The following is an 18,198-nucleotide window of genomic DNA, read 5'->3' as shown; positions in this document are numbered from 1 at the left end:
TGCAAAATTCTTTTATTTCCTTCTGCTATTACCAATTGCTCTGACTTAGAAATTGCTTCTCTTTCATATCCTTCCTGCAAATCCCCCGATCCTTTGTTGTGTACTATAAGTGAGGGTGGACTGTTTCCAGTCCCCTGCCTGGGTATTTCGGCATGCCGAGGAGCTGACCAAAGGCCGCCTGCCACTCAGGTGCTGTAGCAGGACATGTCCCTGTGCAGGGACACAAGTGAGAGACATCCTGGCAGGGCTGTTCATGTTCGCTTTGCCAAGTGTCAACTCTAATTACCGAAACACCACCACCATCCAACATCTTAAGAAGGCAGCCCCTTCTAGAAGTACATGGAGTACTTCTTAATTGCTGCAAAAACTTCTTTCTTTTAATTTTTTATAAAGTGAAGTATAAAAAATTTAAATGAAAACTTTTAAAGGGTATAGCTTGAAATGTAAGAATGCTTGGAGCGTTGATGCAGCATATCTGATTCTAAAGCCTATCCTATAAATCAGCTCAAGTTTTGTTGTGCAGTAATTTAATCTTGTTTCTACTGCACGTTTTCCTCTCTTTGGCTCAGCACTGTAGCTCTTGACTATTACAAACCACGGACTTGAATCAAACTGACATCTTTAGATGGAATCCAAGAAAGTGCTTCTGATGACCCTCACTGATGTCAGTTGTCTTGGGAATTGGCTTTTGGTGTAAATCTTAGTCTTTTTCTATCCAAAAATAGACAACGTACAAAGGTGAAAATGTCTCCCTAATAGCACTGGGAGAAGGTTCGGGACACACAGAACTCTGGAGTCAGATTCACCAGGTTTAATTTAGTCCATTGACAATAAATATTTTTCTGTAGCATGCAACTGATCACCAGACTATGTGCACCCTCTGCTGCAGATGACCCAGTGAACTTGGCACTTATATCAGGTTTGTGCAATATGATTTTAAGTCCCTGTTTTGAATTAGAGATTTGAGTACTATGCTGTAACAGTGTAAGTACTAACTTTCACAACATCTGCTGGAGGAACTGGTTTCTTTCTACCAGATTTGATGTTAAGCTAATGGTCTGAACAGAATCTGGTTGCCTATGGCATTAATCTCCCCAACTTTTGTCTGCGATTTGTTCCTGTCAGCTCAAATTGCTTCCTGGCAAGCTGAGTTCTCTGGCTTTTTCCTTAATAGTTCCTAAGGGTTACTGGAAAGAGCCCATGAGGATGTCTGGAGATGACACTGCCTCTAAGCAGCAGCAGCCTGAGATGCTGCACTACCTCATGCTGTAATGATGAGCCTCTGTGCCAACAGCCAATGCTCCACCAGTGAGTCAGCTCATTGCTCTTCTTGAGCAGTTTAATAAACCGATGTGCTGATCTAGTCTGCTGAGGTTAAATGTCACACTCAATGGAAAATCTGAGTGGAGAATGGCATTAATAAAACTGCCCCTCTTCACTGCCTTCCAAACACCTCCTCTGCACAAAACAGCATGGTAGCCAAGAGGTTTTCTATTAAAGCCTGCTTTAAAGTACTTCAGAGGATTCTCTGATTAAGTGGAAATACTCCTAGGACTTACATATTGTTAGAATATTTAGAGACTGAAAACTCCTGCATGTTTTCCTAAAGGCATTGATCAAACATGAGTCATGGAAGTCTGTATTTTAAAAGGTGCTCAAGGGTTAAATATTCTGTATTTTCTTTCTCTGAGTTCACTTCTACATAACAGGTTGTTTCTAGGTGTGTGTCATGTTGGTCACTGGTCAGTATATCATATCTAATCATCTTACTGATGAGTCCTGAGGGTGAAGTAAGACTCCTAAACAAAATTTCTACAGCTGCAAATGATGGCTGCCATGCCATTCAGAATTTACTGTAGAGAAGTTCTGGGTAGTTGAGATTACACTGCAGAGAAGAGTTTATGTTTATTTTTGCAATTTCACAGCAGACTAGTAGAAATCATTTTGGAAAAGGCCCATATTAAAAAGAAAAACAGCAATTATTATTTCATCAAAGCTTCCAGTCTCAAGCTGGAGGCAATATCTTTTCACGATGTGTTCCCAACATTTTCAAGAATTTTAGAATTCATGGGTAGATTTTATGTCAAAATCCCTGGGTAGACAGAGTAAGTGTTTTTACTCCAGTGAACTGTCTGCTATCGCCTGGAACCTATCTGCAAGAACAGAAAGGAATGTCAAAACTCTGTAAGAACAGGATTATTTTAAATTAACTAAAGTGAACTTGGTTTTCCCCACCATGCATTTGCACTTCAGACATTAAGGGTAAAGGCGTCTTCAAAGTGAAAGCTCTTGTGTTTGGAAATGAGCAGTTCTGTGGAAGATCTTGTATAACAAAAAAATTACATGAAAGTCACTATCCCCAACACCTCACTGTGCTAACAGAAGTGGCAAAATTGTTCAGTGGCATCAAATATAATTTAACTTTGTGTTGGAAGGGAGATGTCAAGTATATCTTTTAACAGACACTGTGAGTAGCTGAAAAACTAATAAGGAATGATTCAGAGCAAAATATTGAAAATGATGAAGTTCAACTGGTAACTAGATCATCACATAATTGTTTCACATAGTTTTTTAGTCTGCGCAGAAGATTCTGAGTTTTTCAAGCTGAACAATCAGGTGATAATAGAAAAACTTTAAGAATGGGAAGTGGGATGAAAAATATTGCTGCATATTTCGGTGCACAGTTAAATCTGCAAAGCCATTTCAAAGAAAGAGCGTATTAATTTTTGACAAAGCTTCCAGCATGTTAAAATGTAACTGCTAGGAATGGGTTTTGGTAGTTTGTAATGACAGGTATAAATTGTAAGCTCTGTGGTCAGAAATAGCACATATGTGGATGTGTTGTATCTATTATGCAGTACAGAAATCTTCTCTACATTTCTGTATGTGGATATATGAAATGCTTTGGATTTCATAACTGTGGAAAGCTGTTTGCCATTTAAAGTCAGCATCACTAAGCCTCAACCAGCAAGATTATGGCTCTCCAATCCATATTAATAATTCAGTGTGAAATATCTTCATGACACTTGTAGCTCTGTCAGAGATTGAAAATGTTTATATTTTCTGGATACATTATATTAAAAGCAAAAAGCATTAGTATGCTGCAAGCATTTACAAATTCTAGTCGTGGTGGATGTGCTCTGATTTGAAACCTGTAATTTTAAACCCAGCTTTGCATTATCACTCACGTTGATTTCTGTGTGCAGTACTGTGGGTAATGTGTCTCGTGATAAAACTGCCCTGTCTGGACAGGTGATGAGGGTGAGGACAAGCAACGAAACCTGAATCCCAAACCAGACTCATTTCTGTTCTCCTTATGACTTTGACATTCTTCATATATTTTGGGTTTGGTCCCTTTGCATCTCCATCCAGAGTATCTGTCTGACTCTTGGGATGACAGTGGGTGCCAACAAGTGTTTTTCCTGAAATCTGCTTTGGCTGCAAGGCTGTCATCCTGCAATGACTTAATGAGAAATAGCCTTGCTCCTGTTTGTCAAACTCGTGCACATCACCTTTGCAGTACAGCCAGCCTCCTGAAAGCAAAGGCTCTTGCAATGAAATCTCCTTTTGAACTTCTGGATTCTACTTAGCAACAGAAAGTTCTGCCATGCTTTTGCAATAAATCATATTCTAATAACTGTTAAACCTTTTGAATATAAAGTTTTATAGCAACACTTGCAGGAATTGAATACTTCCTCTGAGTCTCAGTGCTTATGGCCTAAACCAGGCATGTCCAACCTGCAGGCCAAGGGCTGCAGTGCAGCCTGGCCCCTGCCCCACACTAGGAAGGCAGCAGCTCCCCCCTGCTGAGCCAAACTGGCAGTGTGCTAGTAACCCTATCTGGGCTGAAACCAGAACACAGGGAGGGTGCAGTGCCAGGTCAAGTTATGGAAAATTATTGTATGCCTTTTCACACACTGGCCCGTGAATGGAGAAAAATATGCAGCTGTGCTTTCCATCGTGATACAGGAGTTTGAGAATGGGTTTCAAGATTGCTGAAAAAATCACCAATTTCCTGGTATCTTTGCAATTCTATTTTCAGTTAACATAAATAAATTGCCTGTGAATTTTCAAATGGAATGTATTGAGTTGCAATCAGATGTTCAGCTCAAAATCTGATTGTGTGTCTTTACTGGACTTTTATAAGCCCTATCTTACCAGAGAAAAATATCACTTGCTTCACAGTCACGCCTTATTCATGTCATTGTTTTTTTGTCAGTGTGCACATTTCCGAACAAGACGAGTAAAATTTTATCAAAAATCTCTGGCAAACACCTTGAGACCTCACTAAGAATTGCAGCCACTGCCATTGAACCAGACTGGTGTGTTAGTTTCACAAAAGCAAGACCACATATCCTACTAGCTTTATGGGTTTGTTGCTTTCTTTTTTTGTTTTAATGTTTTAATAAAAATTTTAACAATTGTACCCCTTGGCATTTGTTGATACTTGCTGAACATTCCTAGCAACCAAACAGTGGATCTGAGCACAGTGAGGTGGTGGGTGGTGCATTTCAGCAGCGGCAACAGCGACAGTTGGTCATTTCCACCGGTGCTGATTTTGACAAGCACATTATGCAGGCTCTTGTTCATCGCTGGTGAAAATGCAGAGCTAATGGTAGTGCCTATGTTGAAAAATAGTATTTTGTAGCTGAGAATTTGCTCTATTTGAGTTACTGTGCTCATTTTCTCAGTTATAGCTTTCATAGAAATAAACAGGAGGCCAACGTAGATGCAGCCCAAGACAATTACTTTTCACTCATTGCAGCCCAGGCAAGCCATAAGGTTGGACACTCATGGCCTAAGCCCACTTAATGCTCACTGCCTGCTAGCTGACCCTGCTAAAGTGGGGCCAGGGTTTGCCTTGGGGCAGGGGCACACACATTCACTAAAAGTAGCAAAAGAGAGCTTTCGTCCCAGAGGTTGTAATTTAAAACACCCTACTGAACAGGAGTGTGGAAATGGGGTACAACATGGCAGCTGTGCAACTATGCCAATCTCACCATAGCTGTGATTTATTATTTGTGATCAATCAAAAGCAGCTTGAGGGTGTAGAGGTTTATAGGGCTACAACTCTGCCAGAGCTGCGTCTTTGCCTCCATATCCTGCTGGGGTATTAGAGAATCTCCTCTGTTCACTTCCACCAAAACTGTATTTTTGTGCTTGCTTCTGCTACAACTTGAGTATGATTGCTGGGGGTTTGTCCATGTAAAGGACCTTAAGGAATTTTTTTTTTTTTAAATGAAAGATTGCTGCTGACAAACAGTCTAAGCATTTCACAATAATCAGCCTTAATCCTGAGAAGAAATATGATTGTTTTTATTACTAATGACAACAATCCATTTAAGGAACAGAATATCAGATGTCAGTGAAAAAATAACCTTTTTTTTTTCCTTCTATGTAATTCTAATCACTGTGGAGTTCTTGGTTTTTTGTTTGTTTGTTTGTTTTGGTTTGTTTGCTTAAATGTGCTACAGCAACAGAATAAACTAGAAGTTGGAATCCTGATATTTGCCATATATGCTTCAGCAGCTTTCTATATCTTCTGGGCTCAAAGAGCCGTAGGAGAAACAGGTTTCTTGTATCTAATTGTAACCATGTGATGGGTTAGATATATTCAAGTTTTCCTGATAGCAGTGAGTAACAGTTTACTGTCAGTAAGCAATTGCATACAGTTTCCGGTACACATTTTTCAGATCAATCAGTTAACTAATCACAGACTGGAGAATTATGTACAGACATCAGGATGTCTTCATAATGAGCAAAATAGTTCTTATTTCATTATTCTATGACAAGATACAAAAAGGAATACAACGAGGTGAAAATTCATTTTGTGAATAATGAGCAAATAAGAAGGGGTATTTGCAGCAAGTGTGATTTGGATTGCAATAAGCTCATAATGTCTTTCTTAAAAAAGGCTGTGCCCGTGCCATGCTCTGTGCAATCATTTAATGGCTGAAACCTTCATTTTCACCAATGCTTCTGATGTCAGCTGAGAAGTAAAACAGGGTCTAGCTGTCTGACAGCAAAATTTCTTCCCTAGAGCAAAACCTCTCCATCCCGGGACCTTTCTTGTTCTGTTCATATACACTGCATTAGACTGGTTCTTAATATTCTATATCTCCACGTTATATAATTCTAAATTACTTACCCATTTAATATAATGACCTTCAATAAACCTCTCCTTTTCATATGCTAGACCAGCAGCAGAAACAAAGCCCACGCTCGTGGCTTTCTACAGTATTAGTCTATGTAGTTTGCATGGCAAGCTGTAGGCAATCCAGGAGGCTCCTAGAATGCATTGAAAATAACTTACTGAGTCAAGCAAAAGGTGGTTCCGGGGGCATGCAGTACTGCACCTGTTGCTCACCAGTGCAAATTGGTGATGTCAGGATTGGAGGCTGCTTGTGCTGCAGTGACCATGCTGTGGTGGAGTTCACACTCCTGGGGGATATGAGACAGGCAAAGAGTAAAATTAGGATGCTAAATTTTAGGAAAGCTAACTTCCAGCTCTTCGTGGAGTTAATCAACAAAACACGCTGGGAAACTGTCCTCATGGGCAAGGATGTGGAACTGAGCCGGCAGATCTTTAAGGGAGCTATTCTCAGGGTGCAAGAGTTCTCCATCCCCAGGTGTAGCATGTCAGGAAAGGAAGGCAAAAGACTGGCGAAGCTGAACCAGAACCTGCTGGTCAAACTGAAAATCAAGAAGAAAATGCAGGCAGTAGAAACAGGGACAGGTACTGTGGAAAGAGTGTAAGGAAGCTGATAGTCTATGTAGGGATGGGGTAAGGAAAGCCAAGGCCCAAGTGGAACTGCTCTTGGCAAGAGGTGCCAAGAAGAACAAGAAAAACTTCCATGGGTAGTTCAGTCAAAAAAGGAAAGTCCAAGAGGTTGTACCCCCCCAAATGAGTGACACAGGCAAACCATTAACAACAGACAAGGAGAAGGCTGAGTTACTCAACAACTTTTTGCCTTGGTCTTCTCTGATAACTGCTTGTCAGGCAGCCCTCAAACAATTGCTTCAGAAGGAGGGGACTGGGGAAGCAACATCCATCTGACTGTGGGCGAATATCAGGTGTGTGTTGACCTGAGGAACCTGAACATCCATGTGTTCACACGTGTGGCGTGGTCAACACACTTAAGGGACAGGATGCCAACCAGAAGGATCTAGACAGGCTTGAGCAGCAGTCCCAGAAGAACCTCATGAGGTTCAACAAGTATATAGTCTTGGACCTGGATCAAGGCAACCCCCGCTGCCAATACAAGCTGGGAGATGAAAGGACTGAGCACAGCCCTGTCAAAAAGGACTTGGGGGCACTGGTGGCTGGGAAACTGAACATGAACCAGCAAGTGCCCTCACAGCCCAGAAAGCCAAATGTACCCTGGCTGCATCAAAAGAAGTATGGTCAGCAGTTTGAGGGAAATGATCCTGCCCCTTTGCTCTGTGCTGAGGCCTCACCTAGAGTACCACATCCAGCTGTGGAGTCCTCAGTGCAGGAGAAACAAAGACCTGTTGGAGTACATCCAGAGGAGGGACACAAAAATGATCATAGGGATGTGTATAAGAACAATTAGGTCAGGACCTGAATCAGTGATTGAGCACCTGGTGAAAAGTTTTGGCCAGCCCCGAGAGCACAGTTGCAAGTAATTCACCTGTGTTAACCTCATTTAAAGGATGGTAGCCAGGAGGGAAATATCTCTACTTGGAAGTTACTTTCTTCTGGGAGTTTTCAAGCAACTCCTTATCTTTAGAATGGGGGTAAGCTAATCCTTTCCTATTACTGGCTTGTGACTAATACCTTTATGGGGTTATCCTAAAAGCGGTCAGAGACAACTACATTCCTCTGTTGTTCCTTTACAATAGAGAACCTGTACTATGAGGGTACACTGAAAGAGCTTTGACTGTTCAGCCTGCAGAAGAGAAAACTCCAGGGAAACCTGATAGTGGCCTTTTAGTATTTAAAAGATTAAAAAGAAAAGAAGAGGACAGATTATTTTGCAGAGTTTATGGTGGTAGGACAAAGGGAAATGGTTTCAAACTTAAGGAGGGGAGATGATTTAGTTTGGATACAAGAAAAAAGTCTTTTACTGGGAGGGTAGCGAGGAACAGGTTGCCCTGTCCCTGGTGATGCTCAAGGCTAGGCTGAACCAGGCTCTGAGTATGCTAGTTTAGCTGTAGATGTGCATGTTCATTACACAGTAGTCACATTAGATAGCCTTTAAAAGTTCCTTCTAACTATTAAGGATTTTATGATTTTTATATTACCCTTGTGTAGTAGAAGTGCAAGTCACAGCTTGAAACAGTGATTGAGCACCTGGTGGGAAGGCAGGGCCAACCTAGAGGAGCTCAGGTGCACGAAATGCACCTGAGTGACAGGAAAGGGTGGAGCCAGGATCCACCCCTTCCCAGACCTCATTTAAGGGTTCGCAGTGGAGGCAAGGGTATCTTGGTGGAGATCCCTGTATATCTTAGGCCTTTTCTTTGTTTCTGTGGTTGCTGCATTTGAGCAAATTCTTACTTGCTCCAGCTTGGGATCTTGCTGCTCTGCTGTTGTTGCTACACTTTCCATCCTGTTATACCTTATTGTTTTTCTTCATTGAAGAGAGAAGACTGTAGAACGTGCCTTGGGGTAGTTCACAGTGGTAAAGCAAGCAAGAGGTAACAGGGCTTGGAAATGAAAGTTCATGGTGTGTGGACTTAATGCAATGTGTAATTTTTTTTCTGTGTGTGTGTGGTAGTGTCAATTGGCGTCACTGCTGTGAAAGATGACTGCTACTGGAAATCAGTGGCATAGTGGAAGTAAGAACAAATTAGTGGGCCAGGGAACGAGTTGAACTAGGTGATCTCTAAAGGTACCTTTCAGCCTCAGTTATTCTGGCTTGTTTAAGGTCTTAGTTTTTCTTTTACCAGGAATATGTTTTCTGCATAGTTGCAACCAGTAGAGATCCCGCATGTGTTAAGCATTGTACTATTGGCTTCTATAGGGGTACGGCTTATTAGAAATGTAGTCAGAAAATGTGCTGTAGGGGACAGGAAAAGGTTGTGCAATCTATGCTCCTGCCTTAGGACAAGCTTTTGTTGCTTGCCAAGCTATCTGAGAGTTGATGCTAACAGCCAAACATTAATTATTTAGAAATATTTTGCTGATCATTGGAATTAATTATTAGGGAAGCACACTGGGAGCATGCTGCTCAGGGCTGTGTAGTTGCAGGCTCTGAATTTCCCTAAGGATGGAAGTTCCACAGGCCCTCTGAACACTGTGCTCCAGTGTTCTCTCTCACAGAAAATTATTTACCTATCTCCAGTTGGAATTTCCCTTGTTCCATCCTGTGTCTATATTCTTTTGTCCTTCCAATGAGCGCATTCCTATTTCTATGCTCTCCTGTCATATTCTGTCATACAGTGGCACTATGATGATGGTTTACTATTTGCATGGAAATAGACTGCGAAGATCCAATACTGGAGTCCCATTGCTTTTCTATAAAGTGGCAAGAAGTCAGTGAAGACTGTTTATAGATAAGCATGTAATCTTCTGTGTTGTTTGCAAAGTGTTTGTGTGGAGGCTACTATTACTGACTTCTTACAGGGCTTGCTAGAGAGGACCAAAGCATTGTCAGAGTGCACTGAAGTGACTAAAGAAACCATTTCCATATTTTTTTTTTACCATCTCCTAAGGAATGGCAGTATCATACTTGACATTTATGAATCAAGACACGTACTAGCTAGCTTACCTTAAAGCATTATCTCATTCTGCTACAATTTGGGATGAGCAAGTTTAATTGTTCCGTTACTGCTTCTGAGCCTTCATTAGGAGACAACTTGAAAAAGTCTAAGTACACACATAGGCAAGAGGTGGGAAGGCAGGGCCAACTGTGCAAGTTGCAAGCAATGGATCCAGGATCCACCCCTTCCTAGACCTTATTTAATGGTTGGTAGTGGTGGTGAGGGTATCTCTTGCTGGAGATTTCTGCCTACCTGAGGCCTTCCAAAGGCAAGCAGCACTTTTCCTTCATTTCTGTATCTGTGGCTGCTGCATTTGGACTTGTTCTCACTTGCTGTAGCCAAAGACTTTGCCACCCTGCTGTTATCATCCCATTATAGCATTACACTTGGTAACCGGAGAAGAGGAAAAATTACTCTAACTATGGATATGACTGGGGCAAATGGAAAATGCATGTGGAAATACCATCTGGTGCGCGCTTCAGAAATGGATCCAACAGTAAGACTCGAGTAGTTCTTCTAAGTTATGTATTGTTGTGATTAAAGTTATCCTATGGACACTGGCTAACTTTAACTTTTGTCACTTAGAAGTTCTATGGTGGCCCTTATGGAGGTTGAAGATTGTGTTAGATTTACAAGATGGGATTTTGGTAGCACTGCACTAGTAACCAGTAGCTCCCATGGGATCAGAGATCATTGCCACAATACACTCAACATTGGGAATGCTCTGTTTGCATTTTCTATTAGTAATTCTCTAGGCATGCAGTGCTTCCAAGAGGACAATTTTCCAAAACCGAGAAGAAAAAGATTGTGAAGCCATGTCTTTATACAAAAGCGTGAATGGAAATTAGGTCCTTCAGATGAATTTATTTTCAGATCAGAAAGTTTCATCCTCAAGAAAAAGGACTATTCTGGTGGGGAAAACAAGTCTTGGTTTGATAAGGAAGTGAATGTGATTGTTTGACATAATGTATGGAAGTGATGAGGAAACAATACATGGCAATCAGTAAAAATAAATCACTCGAATTGATAACAGAAAGCTAGTAATATGAGGGAAAATCCATGGCAGGTATTTTCTACACATACTTAGAATAAAAAAAGTCGTAGGAATGGCACTGACCCTTGTAAATTGCAACATTTAAATTAAAAATATATATATAAAAGTATTTTGTGCAGACTTCAGGTTTAAAAATAATGTCAGGGTGCAAGCTAAAAATATTCTTCTACTTGATAGCAACAGTTCTTTTTCAGCAGAGGTGTTTTGTTCCCTTGGAAGGAAATGAGTAAGGTAGAATTAATTCAGTAACTAGGTTTTGTGAAGTCATCAGTTAGGCCAAAAATAAATGTATTTTGGATATATGTTATACATTCTAAGTGTATCTTTAAGAACTATTAAAGGAGGAAGACTCAGGTTGTATTTTTCTCTCCAAAAGAAATTGATTTGTGCTTCAGGTTTCCAGATTTGGTCCCTCACTAATCCCAAGAGTGCTACATTTCTCTGTGAGACCATTGTGCTCACTGAGAATGGCACTGAATATGTCTTATGACAAAGTTATGATAGGACTAAGCATGTGTTTGAGAGCTGCAGACTCGGTCTCAGGTGGTGTCCATGGGGTATTAAGCAAGCTTTCAGATGAGTGTGCTGGCAGAACTTCTCTGTATGGACAGATAATGTGAAGCTGTTCCTGATGTAGTATCAGAAGATAATCAGCAGCCTGTTAGTAGCAGCTGAACCCCATTTTCCATGTGAAAAACATGAAACAGACCCCCCCCCCCCCTTTTTTTCCCCCCAAAGAGAATTTTCAGATTTGTGTGCAGCTCCTACAGTTTTCTGAATGCACCTGTTTTTAAGCTAAACTGTTAATTACAGTGAAGAAGTCACATTGGGGTTCTTGCATTTCCTTCCTCCTCCGTTTCTTGTGCTACTGCTTTGACAAGAATTGTCTTGATTGTTTTTCTGAATGTATTTTAAAATTCTGTGAACTGTAGGAGAAATAAAACCTGGCTTCACGTGGGTTTGTACACTTGTACTCCAGCTCCCACTCTGTTACACGTACCAGAAGGGAGTAGCATGCCTTGTGCCCATGCTAAAGCCTCACATGTGTGGGTTGCCTAATGCCTTTCAGACAGAGATACGGTGATCTGAGGACTGAGAAGTGCCCACTTTTCCTTCAGTGGGCGAACTAGCTAAGGTTTCTCTCCTCTATCCAGCTCCTGATTCTTGTGACGCTTTCCTCATAGAAGTAAACTGGCAAGCTAGTTTAGGAACTAGTTACAAACAGAAGGAAGAAAGGCCCTTTTCTTTCTCTGCAGGGCCTTCACTGCATTAAAACTGAGGCTAAAAATTTGAGTGTGCTGAAGGCAGAAGTACTAGCTGTGAGGTGCTGGTTTTGTCCACATTAAATTTGGTGAGTCTGGAATTTTAGGCAGCCTAATATGCAGGCCTCGGAGCAAAGGAATTTGTGTAACTTGGGACACTTAAAATGTTCACATAATACGTTCGGTGTAGTGTATCATTTTCTAAAGGGAAACATTCTTATTCTGTGTTGATGTATCACACCAGAGTGAAACAGTTGACTTTGAAGATAATGTGACTGTGCTCTTGTTTTTCTTCTGGTTTTGGCATCTAAAAAAAGATAACTTTGTAACATGTGGAGTTACAGTGTTGGTGATGGTATGAACATCATAATACCCAGACAAGGTCCTGAAAAAAGCCATCTGGAAATGAGAGGCAGCCTGTGTTGATATACCTACCATATCCATAAATAGTCAAGGACGAACCTACTTCTAATGTTACAAAGATGCTCTTCAGAGAGCCAGGCCTGTGTTCTTAAACTGGACAAAATCTCCTAATATATAAAGTAGGGAGTATATTAGCACAGTATTTCACATCTGGCTTACTTTTTAATTTTCTCTGTGGCTTTTATTCTGTGTCTTTCCATAAGTGAAAATCTTTACAGTGCTATTTGGACTGAACTTTGTTCTCTGCTGTTTCCTATTTCACTGATGATTGCTTGATAGCATTTCCAGTAAAGAGTGTCTTACCAGAAGCCTGATGCAGATCCACTCTAACAAGTAGATTGCTATTTTAGAACTGTGCTGGGTGGGGGGGGGAGGGGGGGGGGGGCATTTAACTCTCTGCAGATTGAGGGGTGCTCTCCAGAGCTATGAGTAGAAAATCTGTTGTTAAATGGATTGGGAAATCCATTTGATGGTGGGAAAGCTTTATCTTTATTTTTAACTTTACTTTTTATTTTTGGGAAAATGGGAAATAAAAATTGTCATAGCCAGAAGTCAGTGTGTCTATGGCCCTCGTTTATTCTACAAAGCAAAGGCTTTTAGACAAATGGCTGCAGTTCTTTGATAGCCAATTCCATGCTGCTGCTTTTGGCCGGTCAAGGTCCCATACACTGAGCATAAGGTGTCTGCCAGTCCAGCAGGATGGAGCAGTTACCAGATTTCAAGCATGAGGCATGAGCCTTGTGCTGTTCAGCAGCAGCCAAAGAAATATTGGAGGAGGGAGGGAGATAAGGGGGGAGGGGAAAAAAAAAAAAAAGGAGAGATATTGACGTTAAGGAAAAGAGGTTTCCATGAGCTAACTGAGGTTATCCCGACTTGAAACAGCATGCACTTGAGAAGAGGGATGCTTGTTGCCAAGTACCCAAGCCTGGTGCCCTCGTGCTTCGGGACGCTTTGGCTCTACTTAAAGTTGTGTGTTCAGGAACAGGGAGCAAGCAGGCTCACTGGTGAGCTCTGCCGCGCCGCTCCGGGCAACACCTGCCCCGCGGAGGCGTTGGCACTGCGGGGTACGGGGCTCCAAGCCCGGTCAGGCGGGCCCGGGCCCGGGTGCTGCCCCGCGGGGGCGGGCGGCGGGAGGAGCCGGCCTGGGCGCAGCACGGGACCGAGAGAGGCCGGGCGGCTCGACTCGGCCGTCCGGGCTAAGTTGAACGCTGTGTTGCGTCCTCCTCGCTCTTCTCCGCCTCAGCCCGCGGCATGGCCGAGGAGCTACTCTCATTCCGGGCCTTCCAGGGCAGCTGCCCCGCCGGCTATGGCTACGGAGGAGAGCTGCGCGGCCTACGGGAGCGCGAGTTCCCCCGGCTCCGAGGTACCGAGGGCGGGGCGCTGCGGCGGCGTGAGGCGGGGACAGGGGTGGAGCGGGAGGTTTGAAATGAGAAGTGTTTTTTTTTTTTTTAAGAGCGAATGTGAGTTCAGACGGTAAAACAGTCCCATCCCATCTGGGAACGGTTTGCAGCTGAAGGGTCTCTGTAAATGATTTTTGCGGGTTATGCATCTCTCCCCTTGCAGATACCCGTGTGTGCATGCACCTGTTACTTCAAGTCAGGCGTAATGAATCTGCTAAAATACCTCACGTAAGGAAAGGTGTTGATGCTCAAGATCTTAACATTTCAAAAAACCTAAGGAAAAAAAAAAAAGAGGGGTAAATAACATCAATGTGGGCATCCTGGACCTGACACTTAGGCTGGCCTTACTGGGAAGGGTTTCCAACTATTGTTTATTTAGGAGCCCTTGTGATAGAATCTGAGCACAGGTATTGCACGCTCCAGGAGAATGTGGAAAAAGCTAAATTTTAGCAGCAACCCGAAGAACTTCACTGTTAGCTAGGGGTCTATAAGCTGATTTCAAATATCAGCAATGCTAGCTGCATCAGAGAAGGCTGGATGACAAGAAACTTGATGGTAAATTCAGGCCAGGATTCTGTAAGATAAGCGAGGTGTTGCTTAGACATTTAAACAGATGGCTCATCAGAACTCCTGAAAGTCAGTCTTGTTTCTCGTGAGACTCCCTGTTTTTGAGATGAAGCATAGCTGCTGCTGAGTGGTGCCTGCTGGATGTGCCTGGTGCCCAGCTAGAGGTCACTGCAAAGGCAAAGCACTTGGAGCATATTTACCTTTGTTTGGAAATGTTTTAGCTAATGTAGTCTACCAAGCTGTACTTCAGTCATGCTGCTTTCTAAAGTTCCTTTTACCATTTGTAGAATTTTAAAATGTCTGTTTTTATTCTAAATACTATTTTTGGAGCTTTTTTTAATATATATTTTTAAAGATTGTAATGTTTTGTTCATAAGTTGTCCATTCGTCTTGGAAGCTCCTTTTGTCAATGAAGAGCATTAGTGTCTTTAACTGATGGCTATCAATATATATGTTGTCCTACCTGGTAATTCTGAGTTAAAAGTGGGGTCATTTCTCCTGTAGTCAAGAACTTGTGTTGTTAGGAAATGGCAGTAACATGTAAGGTTAGATTTCCCCTGTCTTATGTGTCTGTCTGTCCAGAGCTGATGAGTTGGGTTCGCTAAAGGTCTTAGCACCTTGCTGTGGATGCTACCAAATAGCTTTTGAAGCTCTAGATCTCTGTTGCTGTGCTGAAATAAGGTGGAGTTGGCTGATATACAGATTAGCAGCAGTAGTAGTGTGTATAGGGGTGACACACAAGAAATTAATGGTTGTTTCAAGCACTTAGCTGCCTTCATTTTCAGTGACCTGCCAGAACGTGAAGGAGATGAGGCAGGAGTCTTGGGTCATTGCTGGTTTCGGGTCAGCTTTATGGGTAACTCCTGACTGTACAAATGCTGACTGTCAAAGGACCCTTTTATCTGCTCTGTGTATTGATCTTTGCTGGATGCCTACCAAACTGCAACACCTCCATGCAGTTAATCCCTCCTGGTAAAGAGCATAATCAACCAGGTTCTGGTTTTAAGTAGTCAATAGCAGTATCTTGCATCGTTTGTTTGGGACGTGTCTCAACAATTGTTCCATCGTTAAAGATATATAATAATCCTGATTCTGCTGCTGACTTATGTGAACAGAAATTTTGGAGTCCTTGTCTAGATGGCTGTGAATTAAACCCAAAGCTCTGTATTCGAAGTGCTAGCGATTTATGGACAGCACATAGCAATAAGGCCTCATACATGTCAGCGTATTCATATTTTTGCAATTGCTGACATTTGGTGATGTTCACTGAGGACTTCTCGTGCAAATGGTGCTTTCTGGGGAAGGCAAAAACCTTTCTTTTGTGATACAGCATTGACTTTATGGTGCTAATGCCTCTGTTGTAGCTCTAGTATGAACAGTTGCCCAAGAGTTTGTCCAGGGTAAAGTACAGTATATGTGTGCAAGGACACCAGCTGCTGGACTTAGAGTGAAACCAGGCTTTTCTTTCAGAGGTGGTCCACTTGTGATGTTACCAAAGTCTGTGGGAGGTCTGCTCTTGACTGTATCAGAAGGCTCTTATGAAGCATGTTGGGTTTTTCCATTCAGTGTCTGAAGGGATGAAAGAAACTACTTGAATCAGCAGGGCTATGTCTGTCTGTTTTGCTACAGAAGCCTTAAATGTTACCTTTTAAGCCAAGGTTTATCTTCGCGTTTATAATTGAAGGGCAGTTAGCCGAGGGCTCAAGCAGCCTCTTCTAAAAATATACGTGGAGTCTGTGAAACTGATCCCTGTTTTACAGGCAGCAGTGTGCGTGCAGTACGTGACCTTGGCTTTAATCTTGTGAAGAGCATACCCTTATCTGCAGTGTAAATTGTGCTTTAGAAATGGATAAAGAAATCAGCAGGAGTTTGTAGGTTCTGTTGTTAAGTAATGGGAATAAATATGCTTCTGTGATTTTTATCATAGCAAAGGAAATAGCAGCTTCAGTTTATATCATGTTTTCAAAGAAGAAAAAAGCTGACGTGATTTGTGATTCAGCATTTAGTCCCAAGATACCTTTCTAGTTTTAGTTGTGTGCCAGTATTCTCCTCAAAGATAATAGTGACCACTTCAGTGGGAGCTTTCCAAGAATGATAAGCAACTTATAGCCCCCAAATAAAAAAACATAGTGTATTAGTTGTCATGTATTCTTCAAGGGCTGCCAACTCCTTATTTGAACTAAAACACACTGTCACCTTTAATGTTAAATGCACTGCCACATTAAATGTCAGTTGTCCAGAAATAATGCCCTATTAATCTCATGTTAGTTGTATATAAGCACACATACTAAAACAAAAAAGTAGAAATGTAGCTTGCATGTTTGAAAACAAAGGGCAAAGTAAGCTTTGAATAGCAAATTGGCCTTTGTTTCCTTGAAACTCAAATATGTCATGAACCGGTCACTGATGCAAGAGCTTGTTCTGTTCTTCAGTTAAGAAATAGTTGTGTACTTGACCTTACACAAAAATAATACCTTTTACTCATATTACTGGCAATTATTTGCACTGATACTTTTCCTGTAAGTAGAGAATAGGCTTAACATGCTTTCTGAGTGCATTTCAGTTAGTTCTCAGTGGATCTGTTAGGAAAGGTCAGCTTTGTCCTCTGAGAACAGAAGAGCATATTTGTTCTGTTGTGTGGGATAACCTGGAGTTTTGGCTGAGTTTAAGAAATGGGGAATGCATTCTGGTGTTTCAGATGAGAGTAATTTTGTTGATAGCCAACAGAAGCAATACAGATGAGTGTGTTGTGAGCTTGAAGAACTAGGCTCAGGTGTTGATCTGATTGCAGATATGGGTGTCACCTTAGTTTCTTCACTGGCATGGGAATGTTGTTGCCTTGTCAAACCAGTATTTCCAACAGCTTTATGTCCGAGGTTGGTTAGTTGTTTTGTGAGTCTTTGTTTATATAATTCTTAGAAGAAATCTTTGTAACCTGATTATATTTTTTTTAAAGAGAATACCAGCTCTGGTAGCTGTCTTCCACTTCTACTTGTATTTGTTCTGCTCAGTTACTGATTGCTAATATTTTCTACCTATGAATGAGTCTGTTGTTTCTTGCTTGCCTGGTGAAGACTGCATGCATTCAATGAAAACTTTTTTGAGTATCAGTTAGCAATAGTCAAGTCTCATCATGTCATTTTAAAAACTAATTTGGTGATGAGTAAGTTTGACTCATTGTTTCCAAGGGCAGCGGTTGTGCTTAAACCACAAGCAAGGCATGTGGCATTTTATGATCATGTACAGTACTTAGCTATGAGTCCCTTGAAGCCCTGGCACCTATCACTGGTCAGCATTAATCTATGCAGCTACGGATATGGGAGAGATTGCAAAGGTAAAAGGACTTCACCTGTGTGCTGAGATTGGTGGATGTTAATCTAGTGCTTACCTCTCCTGCCCAATGAAAATGAAAACAACTTCTAGGGGAAGGATGAGACTACTTTTGTTGTCTCATTGGGTGACTGAAAGAGCTGCTAGTTGTGCTAGAGAATAAGTCTCTCTCTGAGTTGCCTCATTTCTTGTTCATTTTGAACAGAGAAGAGATCTTCAAAACCTCTCCTTGTGGTAGTAGAAGGTGAGGGGAAGAAAAACAACAAACAGACTTCCGAAAGAAAATTTCCACTAAACTCTTCTCATTATAACCTTGCTACCCACACTTGGGATGCTAAGTCTTGTTTAGAAATGATACAATCCTTTTCAAAAACAGAAAGACCAACAACATTGTGTTCTGTGAAGTATGGCAATGCATTACTTTTCAGCTTTTTGTCAA

The 18,198-nt window shown here is 41.6% G+C and overlaps 1 protein-coding gene across 1 annotated transcript in view; it reads left to right on the top strand.

Annotated features, from left to right (window-relative positions):
* The first annotated feature begins 13,591 nt into the window (after positions 1–13,591).
* Positions 13,592–18,198, top strand: part of MOCOS (molybdenum cofactor sulfurase) — a 213,093-nt gene continuing 208,486 nt past the window's right edge. The window contains exon 1 of the mRNA XM_419048.8: positions 13,592–13,825. Within this exon, the coding sequence (XP_419048.5) occupies positions 13,714–13,825 (112 nt within the window). The 5' untranslated portion in view covers positions 13,592–13,713. The remainder of the gene's footprint in view (positions 13,826–18,198) is intronic.

The sequence above is a fragment of the Gallus gallus genome, chromosome 2 (genome assembly GCF_016699485.2).
Source record: "Gallus gallus isolate bGalGal1 chromosome 2, bGalGal1.mat.broiler.GRCg7b, whole genome shotgun sequence".
Classification (NCBI taxonomy): domain Eukaryota; kingdom Metazoa; phylum Chordata; class Aves; order Galliformes; family Phasianidae; genus Gallus; species Gallus gallus.
The sequence above is the reverse complement of the archived record's forward strand: the minus strand, read 5'-3'. Positions and strand labels throughout refer to the sequence as shown.